General features: G+C 37.5%; 1 protein-coding gene across 2 annotated transcripts in view; it reads right to left on the reverse strand.

Annotated features, from left to right (window-relative positions):
• Nucleotides 1-12047, reverse strand: part of LOC131784033 (deleted in malignant brain tumors 1 protein) — a 29064-nt gene that overhangs the window by 14127 nt on the left and 2890 nt on the right. For both annotated transcript variants that reach the window (XM_066168111.1, XM_066168110.1), the window contains exons 2-5: nt 11793-11831; nt 5738-6049; nt 2460-2771; nt 1648-1959 (exon numbers count right to left, since the gene is read on the reverse strand). In XM_066168111.1, the coding sequence (XP_066024208.1) occupies nt 1648-1959; nt 2460-2771; nt 5738-6049; nt 11793-11831 (975 nt within the window). The remainder of the gene's footprint in view (nt 1-1647; nt 1960-2459; nt 2772-5737; nt 6050-11792; nt 11832-12047) is intronic.

Consider the following 12047-nt stretch of genomic DNA (forward strand, 5'->3'; position numbering starts at 1 on the left):
TCTATTAAAGTTAGCGACGGATTATGATGTGTATCAAAATAACAGGAACCTCCTTGAAAAATTTTTGAAAGAAAGATTGTTTTGAATAGCTTGTAGGCGGATATTTTACATTTATTGTTTTTTTAGAGGGCACGGTAACGAATCTTGCAATCTGATTGGTTCTTTACCCGGTCAGTATTTTCCTATCTCTGCCCACGGGCCACGGTAACGCTTTCGTGAGTCGCCGAGTACATCCCAACTTTCGTTGTCATTTTTCATAAATATGTACCTCGTTTTCCGGCTGGGCAGTATTTTTAAGCAAACACGTCGGTCACTACCTCAAGCCGATAAATAACCTATGAATCCTCTCTTTTCTCTCTATCAAATCACTTTGGTTGACAGAAAAATATTGGTTTCAGAATGAATTTGTATAAACAATAGTGTCATTACGTTGGTTGACAAGCGGCCTAAAAACCGTCTGCAATTAATTTTAATCGTTCACAAAAAGTACCCAGAAAATTGAAACGTGAGGTATTTGGTTACAGTTAAACTGAACGATGGAACTTTCATTCATTTAATATCTGAATTTTCTCGAGCAATTTGTTCATAGTGAAAGAGCGAGCGAAGTTTTAATTTAAGTTCTACAACAAATATACGCTCCTGGTGAGTCTTTCCAATTCCGTTCAATTTGGACATTTGTACCTTAAATTGCACAACAGAAATTGAAGGAATTTTTTGATAAAAGGCCGCAATATATTCCCTTGGGTCTCGTCGGAGTGTGCCGTTCGAATTTAGTTTTTGTGAAGGAAAGATCAGAGTTAAACACGCCATTACAGCAAACAAACGAGCAAACTCTCACAACTTCAAAATAAAAAAATTGAATTTACTCACAATTACTTTCCTCGCCGTTTACTTAATGAACAGAGGTAAATCTTCGTACATGAACAAATGGTCGATGAGAGTGAATAATACTTTCCGTTAGATCATTAACTGATTTTGAAGAAAACATTGTCGTGACAGTCCTTGCCAAACTAGTTCTGTTGGTTTTCAAATGTTCCTACGCTTTTTTTTTTCTTGCGCGCTCTCTAATTGACAGGTGTCAGATTGTGACAGATACTTGTAAAAATAATATTTCAAAGTTTGTTTGGAAGCCTTTTAAATCACCTTTATCGTTACGGAAATGAAAATGTTTCGCTGAGGCATCTCTCTTAAATTTGCATCACCTCTATTTTAACTACTATTTACTCACTCAAAAAGTTTTCAGCTTATGGAAGATCTTGCCGTATTTACGGCCATAAATCATTCGGGTTCTTTCGGAAAGAATTTCGTCAAGTTTAAAAACAATAAATATGTTATTTACCGGCTAAGGGTCGGTCCGTATGGTGAAAAACTGTGACCGAGGTCTTGAAAATGCTGCCCTCGGCCTACGGCCTCGGGCAGTATTTTCAAGACCTCGGTCACAGTTTTTCACCATACGGACCTCCCAGCCGGCAAATAACATATATGTATGTTACAGAAGGTTTTACTTGTACTTTAGTTAGTATTGGTTCACTTAAAATAGCGTTATACGCATCACTTTGCAAAAACGGCTAAAAATGAGTAAAAAAACAAAAAAAGAAAATCTGTTGGCTTTGAGTTGTTCATTGTGAGCGTGTATCGCCACATTACCTACAGGTCGGCAAACTACGCCAGCGTCCTTACGGTGATGACAGTTATGAGCTCCCAATCCTAAGTGATTGCAGTGTGATATTGATGTCTCATTTCCCACACATTGCACGTCATCTAACCATATCTGGCCTGTTCCCTGTCCAAATGCTGCGTTACTAACTGCTCGTAAAGCTCCATCGTATCCAAGCTGGCGACAAACCACATTAGCATCCTTTAAGTCCCAGTAGTGGCCACAAATTGTCCCCCATGTACCATTGTATAGCACTTCAACACGACCAGCATGTGGTAAATATGACTTCACTAAACGAACAGCTATAAAGTGGACATAAAAGTTGATCAGTAGTTATTAGTGAACTAGTAAGAACTAGCATATTCAAATCTACTATCAAAGCCAAGCAGCTCCGATTTCTTCTGTTTATCTTCTCCTGAATTTTTGCGTCCTTTTAATTTTACTGTCGTCAAGCGATACAAGAAAATCGACTCGAAGTGCAAGGCTGAAGCACCCATCATATATCTACAAAAGGATAACGCTTTCTTCACTGGAGGCTGCCATATTTCGCCAATTCAACGAGCAAGTTCCAACAACTTGTCCTGAGCAGAGTTGTCTCACTCAATCCTGGCTCTAAATCATCCTTGCAAATGCTCTATTCGCTTGTAGATCATCGTAAATGTGAAAGAGTCAAACCGAGCGAATTAAAAGACTTTCAGGGTATGGACTACTTCAATTGAATTTTCCTCCTTGTCTATTTTGATTAGTCTATTTTTATACTTGCTAAAGATGGTAATAAAACGTACTCATATCGTTACTCTACCTATGGGTCGGCAAACCACACCAGCGTCTTCACTGTGCCAACAGTTCTTAACTCCCCATCCTTGGTGACTGCACTGTGATATGGATTTCTCATATCCATAACAACTAACGCGATTCAGCCATATCTGACCAGTTCCTTGTCCAAATACTGCATCACCAGGTGCTGATAAAGCTCCATTGTATCCAAGCTGGCGGCAAACTACATCAGCGTCTTGTAAGTCCCATGAATAGTCACAAATGGTTCCCCATTTACCATTATAAAACACTTCAACACGACCAGATGACGGTAAATTGGTGGGGCTCACCAAACGAACTGTGAGTATAAGGATAAGATTTAGCCAGGCATACATGGCAAGCGTTTGTCTAAAGAAATGCTAACTTCATTACTGTTAATTTTGGAACGACTTTCTCGTATTCTGATTGGCCTTTTTCTACATGCTCAGTAAAAATGGTAATAAAAAGTGCTCGTATCGTTGCTCTACCTTTAGGTTGGCACACCAGAACTAGTCATTCCCTAAAACTACCAAATTCAATTGCACTATCTTAGAAATTAGGTGAAGATAGGCAGCTTCGCCAATCTGGTATGAGCAAACGTCCGAATAAAGCGCAAGGTTTAGCTGATTAATGATAACACTTTTTTTGATTTGTTAATCTTCAGTAATCTTTATTTGCCAATTAAAACTAACAAATATTATATCAGGAAAATCAACTCCTAAGGGTAGTTCTTGAAATTGAATATGTACATAGAAAACTGTCTTGTTAATGACCAAAAATAACAATTTTCGTTTCTAAAATTCTACAAAACCAATAAATATTATAAAAATTATTTAGTTACGAACTAATGATAAAAAAATTTATCAATCCTTTGCGATAAATGCTTTACTTAAAAAGGAAAAGTTTTCACTTGCTATTATTCTCATGGATCAAAGATAAATCAAGGACATAAAAAGAAAAAACAAAGTATTCCTGGCTTTGGCCAGAGTTCCCCAGAAATAGCGTTCTCGATGCCTTAACGAAAATTTACATGTCCTCTTTCATTATCCATATAAATGTCCGACAATTCCAAATGAACTCTCCTGAAAGCTCGCGAGCCTCGTAAGCAAAGTAATGCAGATCTCAGTAGGCCCCGATCCATGACATGATAGTCACATAGCTTTCGCCCTTCTTTGTAGCATCTAGCTCGGCAAGTCTACCATGGTATCGTTTACATTCCACCGCCGTTCTACCTATGTTTTTTTAAAAAAGATATCAAAGAGTATTGTTCTCGAAACGCTCACAGAAATTATTTACCCTTCGGCGGGAAGCATGGCACTCGGAAAAACTCTTTGTCCGCCTATCAAGACGACAGTCGATATTTATACTTCGATTCAGATTTTTCCGGTTTATCTTTTCCTGAATTTTTGCGTCTTATTAATCTTACTGTTGTCGAGCATTACAAGAAAACCGCCAAGGTTGAAGTCACCATCTTGTATCTACAAGAGGATAACACTTTATCCACTCGAGGCTGCCATATTACGCCAATTCGACAAACGAATTGTCCCAAGCAGGGTTGTCTCACTCAATCCTGGCTCTAAATCATCCTTGCAAATGCTCTATTCGCTTGCAGATCATCGTAAATGCGGAAGAGTCAAACGGAGTGAATTTAAAAACTTTCAAGGTATGGACTACTTCAATTGAATTTTTCCTCCTTGTCTTTCTTAAACCAGCACGATCACTACTGCCATCTTAAATGGTTCTATATCTTTATGATAACCTTCAAAACTACAGCACATTACTTGACAAAAGAGGACAATGACCCGTCTGTCCTAAATAAACCGCTTAATGGCTTGTTAAATAGCAACTTAGCATCAGAGCGATTCATCATAGATAATTACATCTTAGATCATTGGAATAAGAATCCCTGGCTTCATATCAGTGAGGAATGATCGAGACAATCGAGGTGGTGGCGTATTATAAAGAAAACCTAACTGTACATCCAGTCTATAGATAGGATAATCTTAATATTGAAGCCACAATGATGTGTAACCACTTCTGAGAGATTAGAATCTTTTCTGATCGGCTCTATCTGCAGACCCTCCCTGGCGACTTTGATTCTGATTTGTTGCAAAGACAAAGAAGCTGGATCACTGGCAACTTAGCCGCGTAAATATCGATCATCGACTTGACTCGTGTAGTACACCAAGAGGTCAGTGTTTTTGTGTGTTACATATGAAGCTCTACCTTAATGTGGAATTGTTTGGCAACTTTATACCAAGAATCGACAGTATGCCACATACTGACTAAAAGCAGAGCATAATGTTCTAAATTTGGGGAAAGAAGACGCAGCATCTCATTAATAATTTTTGGCAAAGCATTTTCCAAAGCAAAAAACCTTTTTATCCCACGAAATCGAGAGGACCAGTCTTAGCGATACAGCCATTTAAAAGTTGGGAAAATACTTCGCTCTTTGTCTATAGAGTATTGATTTCAGTATTTCACTGCCTTCCCTAATAATAGTTACATTCAAGGTTGCTTTACGCAAGGCCTTGCAAAGGACTATACATCGACGATTATCAACAAGAAGTAAGCCGCCATACCGAGTTTTGCATTTTGAACGATTGACACGTCGAGCGTTTCTCAGAGCACAATATAGAGCTGAACATCATAATCCACCCATTAATTTTCGCGCGATTTTAATGGCTACTTTAAGTCACGTGGTTGAAATCACCGGACTGTTATCAAGCAATAACCCCCATCTACGTCGATATTTTACCTCCAATTATTTCTGTCGAAAAGAAACAAAGCCACCGAAAAAGGCCAGCTCGAGAGTTTTATCGTCTCATGTCTATTATGAAACGCGGAAGAAAACAAATCGTTTGGTAGAGTCAGGTTAATAGCGATATTAAAAAGGCTTCAGCCTTAAGAGGCACTACACAGCTACACTTTACCATAGATCATTACTGTACCCAGTGATGAACACATTCCAAGCTATATGCGCCTAAATTTAATTTAAATGTGTTTGAAAGAGCTTCTTTATGTGTACCAACTTCAGCTCATGCAAAGTTAATTCCTAAAATAAATCATTCTGAATACAATTTAGGGCTTTCATTAAAGGTTGCCGTCAAATACTTTAAAGAATCAGGAAATGGCACCTCGTGCTATCTGTTGGTTGGAATAAGATCGAGATGGAAAGTTTCGTTGAATTACTGTCGACTTTGCAACGGCTTTCTCTAATTCTGATTAGTCTAATTTTCTAATTTTCTCTAATTCTGATTATACGTACTCATATCGATACTTTACCTTTGGGTCGGCATATCACACCAGCGGCTTCACGGCGCCAACAGAATCCAATTCCCCATCCTCGGTGACTGCACTGTGATAAGGATGTCTCAGTTCCAATACATCTTACGTCATTCAGCCATATCTGACCAATTCCTTGTCCAAACGCTGCGGCTCCAGGGGCTGATAATGCTCCATCGTATCCAAGCTGGCGACAAACTACATCAGCGTCCTTTAAGTCCCATAAGTAATTACATATGGATCCCCATTTATCATTATAAAACACTTCAACGCGACCAAATGACGGTAGATTGGTTGGGCTCACCAAACGAACTGTGAGTATAAGGATAAGATTTAGCCTGGCATACCTGGCGAGCATTCATTTAAATTCTTTAATCAGTGGGGGAGCCATCAGCCAACATCAGCCTTGTAATTGCATTTGACCAGATCGTTCGATAAAATATAAAAAAAATATGAACCGAACAACACCGGAAATATCCTTTGAGAAAATGTGCAATAAAATTTGGGTTTACTTGAATTCGTTCTGTTAGCATCATGAGGTAGGAAAAATGAAAAATTGAGAGAACGAAGAAGAGTTTGTATTCTAAATTATATACGATGTAGGAGTATCACCTCCATACCTGCTGGTCGACGAACTACTCCAGCGTCTTTACTGTGCCTAAATTTCTGGGCTTCCCATCGTCAATGATGGAAAGGTTAATCAGTTCATTACTGTCAAATTTTGCAAGTACTTTCTAGTATTCTGATTGGCTCTTTTTTACATGCTCAGTAAAAATGACTTTGAAAAGTGCTCTTACTGTTACCCTACCTACTTAACTGAGCCATTACCGGAGCCGTGGAATCCCCGGAATCTTCATGAATGGAAAAACCACGTTTTAGAGAAGATGAACAAAGCACATGGTCACACCTCTCATGACCTTCCTGAAGTGAAAGATGAGGACATCGTCCGAGTGAAACCATTAAAGAAATGCGGACAAGTGTTGACGAAGAAAAGCCAGCCTGAGCTTTGCATCAGGCTGACTGACTCCGTCACGTGTGCTCGAGCGGAGTGGACGTGTCTTTCTTTCCTCCGTTTGTAACTCATCTGAGACAAACCAAACAAGATGACCGGAAAAGATAGTCAACTTAGAAAGGAAAATCAGCAATTGAGAAACGAAGTTGCCGAACTGAAGAAACATTTGGAAAAGTGATCGAGCTGCGGCTAATCATGGCGGCGATTCATCGCCAGAGAGCAAGGCCAAATCGGTTGAATTTGTATCTGCACAGTCCGATGAGCTCCAGGCGTTCAGGAAGTATGCATCCGGAGAGATAAAGAAAATCAAACTCAAGTTAAACTCGATCTCCGATGCCTGCGACCGACTCTCGAAATCGATTGATTCATTTGAAATATACAGCTATCAGTTCAACGTCAAAATCACTGGATTGCCGTTGTTGGCTGAACGGGAGTCTTCAGAGCAAACGGAAAATCTCTGCCTACAGCTTCTTAGACAAATGGGAATCAAAGAAATATCAATCAATGATATAGACATTGCACATCGTGTGCCAGCGAGAAAACCATCAAACCGGCCGAACGCAGTCATTTGCAAATTTGTGCGTCGACTGGCGAAAGAGAAGGTGATGACAGCCAGGAGGGCAGTGAGAAACATAGACATACAACAGTTGGGATTCTCGTCCGAAATCGATGTGACGAACCTAAACATCTACGATCACCTAACACCACGCTTGCAAAATCTCCTGTTTGAAGCAAAAAGATGCCAAAAATTTCAAGTTTTGCTGGGCAAAGAACGGGTTTGTTTACCTCAGAGAATCGGAAACATCTCCCATCCGTAAATTTAGCGATATAGAGGAGCTAAATGTATTTGTACGAGGATGTGACAGCTAAGTATTGTAAGTATTGTATTATCTGTGGCTTGATCTCCCACTCAGAATGCAATCTCGCAACAGAAGATGCAAAACGCGTGAACGAAACGCAAAAGTCCTTCTTAAAGAACTTCCATATTTTGACTTGAAAAGTAATTTGCCTCTTTATCATGGACAATTTAACAACTCATTTCAAAGCGAGCTTCCAACAAGCAGAAGTTTGGAAAGATTAAATGGTTTTTACGATTTGGACTTATTCAAATTAAACACAAATCTTGATGCTAGGTTAAATACTGACAATAACTTATTCAGTCATAAAATTTATAGTCGCTACTTCTCTCCACATAATTTCAAAAAATACAGCAATAGTTTAACGAAGAAGCAGTTGGAATCTAGTTTTTCAATTTTTTATAATAATATTGTAAGTTTAACAAAAATCTTGAAAAACTTGTAACTCACTATTTAGAGAATCTAGATTTCCACTTCGATATTATTGGGATTACTGAGACGAAAATTACCCACACAAATCAAAATTTTGCTACCAAAATTCCAGCTTACGCTTTTGAGAACGTGCCCACACCACTGGCCTCTGGAGGTGTTGGGCTCTTCATTGTTGAAAACCTTAATTACACACTGCTTGAAAAGGAGGCGCACGAAGCCTTTCAGGCATTGTGGATCGAAATTTCTTTTAGCAAACAGAAGAATGTCATATGCGGCATCATATATCGCCAACACAATTCTCCAGATTGTTTTATTGAATATTTTAGTGATACAATCGAAAAGCTAGCTTCCACAGGAAAAACAATCTATATAATGGGCGATTTCAACCCATGTCTCCTGAAGACCGAGAAATCTCAATACAGCCAGGACTTCTACTGGCCTTATAAATCAGTTATCTCCTTCCAACTATTGACAAACCAACACGTGTACATAGAATGTCAGCGTCGCTTATTGATAATATTTTTGTTAACAATCCCGACCAAGTTTTAATTAGTGGAAATATCATCACTGACGTTTCTGATCATTTCTCTCAGTTTTGCATAATGACTTCAGGAAGAAAGGAAGTTGCTAACAAAACAACAAAGAAACACGACTTCTCAGACTTCTCCTCTGTGCGGTTTAATAATGATCTGTCAATAGTCGACTGGGATAATATTATAGTATCAAAAGCAAATAGCGTTGACGACCAATTTTCATCTTTTTATAGGCAATTAAATAAATTCATGCAAAAACATGCGCCTTTGAAAGTTGTATCAAAATGTAAATAAAGAATAGGTTATATAAAACTGGAAATTGTAGCGAATGTAAATCTTATGGAAATAAAATCATTACCCTTACGCGTTTAAGTAAAAAGCAATATTACTTCGATTTTTGTAATGAAAACGTAAAGAATATCAAAAAAACATGGCAAGGAATCAATGAGTTGTTAAACAACCGTAACAAACATCATAAAACGATAACGACATTAAAAGACCCAAATAACAACAATCAAGTTAATAATGACCCGTAACGTATACCAAACATTCTAAACGAACATTTTGCAAGTGTTGGTACCAAACCAGCAAGTAAACTACCCACCAAAAGCAACCATATGGATTATCTCAAGAAATTAAAATCACCTGATTCTTCCTTTTTTTCCAAACCGACTTTTTTTTCGTTAAACAAGAAATTCTATCACTACCAAACAACAAATGGTATGGTTTATACTCTTGTCCCACCCAACTTCTTAAATGTTCGTGCGATATTTTATCTCCTGTCCTTTCGAACATTTTCAATACTTCTATTACGTCTGGTGTTCACCCATCAAACTTAAGATCTCCAAAATCACACCTATCTTTAAAGGTGAAGACGAGACTGATGCTTCTAATTACCGACCAATTTCTCTCTTGTCAAGTTTTAACAGAATATTTGAAAAGCTGCTGCATTATAGAAGAAGGACTTTATTGACAAAAATAAGTTAATACATTCCTCACAGTATGGCTTCCTTAAGGCACACTCCCCAGATCATGCGATCCTTGATATTGTCGAAGCTTTACAGAACAATATGGATAAGCATTATTTCTCGTGTGGTGTTTTCATTGACCTAAAAAAGGCTTTTGACACCGTCAATCACAAAATACTACTTGATAAACTTAATTTTTATGGTTTTCGATGGATTATCAACGAGTGGTTCCAGTCATACTTAACAAATCGAACGCAAACAACTCAAATTGGATCGCACGTATCAACTAAACTAATTTCTCCCTGTGGTGTCCCTCAGGGTTCGGTTTTAGGACCACTTCTCTTTTTACTTTATATAAATGACATTCACCTCTGTTCCAATAAACTTCACTTTTTCTTATTTGCAGATGACACCAATATTCTCTATGCTGACAAGGACCTCAAGTCTTTAGAACAGACGGTCAATGCTGAACTAAAAAATTTACATGACTGGCTAACTACAAATAAATTGACTTTGAATACAAAAAAATCAAATCTTGTAATTTTTCGCCCTAAACAAAAGAAAATCCGTTATCTTCCTCAAATAAGTATATTTGATAGTGAAAAAATAGAAGAGTCAGCTTGGAACATAGGTGTTTTGATCGATGAAAATCTTTCTTGGAAAAACCATTTGGACTGTGTTATCACTAAAATAAGTAAGACCATAGGAATGATTGCTAAGATGAGACACTTTGTTCCATCATCTGTACTCAAAAATATTTATAAATTCTTAATTTTACCTTATTTAACTTAAGGACTCGTTGCTTGGGGTAATGCGTCAAAAAACTATCTAAACAAAATTGTTGTTCTCCAAAAGCGAGTATTACGTCTAATCTACTTTGTTGATAGAAAATAACATGCAATCCGCTTATTTGTAAATGCGAAAATTCTGCCTATTACCTTCTTATATTATGAAGCTGTATGTAAATTAATGTTTGATGTAAATAACGACAGTGCACCTTCTAACATCACGCCACATTTTTTACGAGAACTTCAAACATCCATACATATAATACTCGCTCATCAACGTCACAACTCTTTAGCGCTAAGTACTCTAGGCTTAAAATGCAAAAAGAAAGCCTTTTCGCGTGTTGGTGTCAAAGTCTGAAATGAGATGCCTAATGAATACAAAAATTTGTCAAAGAAATTCTTCAAAAAAGAAACAAAAAGAGCTCTTCTCAATATTCTAGAAACTGAAGATTTTTATATGGAGCCTGATGAGATAATGCTAAAATTCAAATACAGCAAAATTGAATCAAATTAAACCAGTTCTACAATATTTTTCGTACACTTAGAAACGCTAGGACTTTTTCTCCTTTACAATGAACATCTGCCATTTTCCTTTTTTCTTTTTTTCTTTTGCGTATCTTTTTGTCCTGTTATGTTATATTTCTTCATTTCCATTTTATTTCCAGTGTAATTAAATGAAGTCAGTAAAAAATAAATGAATAAATAAACAAATTTGACCCGCCTCGATTAGCATTTGCTATCCGCGGGTCAAAGGAATATCTTGTAATATGTAAAAAAATGAAAAATAGAAGCGTAAAGTGTGTAAGACTATTGGAAAGAAAGTGATTTTCCATTACATAAAAACCAATGGAACTTTTTTTTTATAGCTCAACAAAACCACTGATTTAATCCTTACTGGTGCGTATGGTATTATCGAAAGAATTGAAAGCCACAGTTACTGTTGTTCCCTTGATAAGTAAATAACCGATGAAACAACACAAATGCGTATAGCTCACTCTTCCTATGCTCTCTTGGTCATTTTTACGTGGAACAGACCTCCAAGAGTGGTTGCTGAACGCTCATCGGTTGCTGTTTCTGATGTTAGTGCTTGAAAACCAGTCTGTCCACAAACTAAAAATATGTCTCTATGTTTCTAAGACGCGGGAACAGATGCAAACGCTAACTGAGTCGATCATGTGTTGAATCTTTGCATAGTAGGGGCTTCTTCCAATCTCGATCCGAGGATCGAGTTTTTGACTGAGTACGGCAACTGGGAAAAATCGAACTCACACAAATACACCCACACAAAAATTGAACAATCATCAAGTTTTATGTCAACTGCCCGGCTATTCACTGGCCCAAAATTGATGGAAAATGGCAAGGAACTCATATCATCTCTTTCAATCTCTCATTATTTAATTATCATTTCTTAGATAAAGTTCACCCGAGACGAGAATCGTGTAAGTTGATGCACTATAACACTTACCATCAACACTTGCTGCTTTCGGAAGAAGCACCGCAATACCTGAAAGAAAAACCACGAAAAGTTATGTTTGGATTAACTTTTGCAAGACCTCTTATGTGCATGAATGCTCGATATCACCAGCCAGTAATCATTGTGCCTTCTCTAGAAACTTCTCTGTGACTGGGACACTCAGATTAATAATAATAGTAATAATAACAATAATAATAATAACTTTATTTATCCTGATTAAAGACCGGTCGGTCAATCAATGGTGAT

This window comes from Pocillopora verrucosa, chromosome 6, assembly GCF_036669915.1.
Source record: "Pocillopora verrucosa isolate sample1 chromosome 6, ASM3666991v2, whole genome shotgun sequence".
NCBI lineage: Eukaryota > Metazoa > Cnidaria > Anthozoa > Scleractinia > Pocilloporidae > Pocillopora > Pocillopora verrucosa.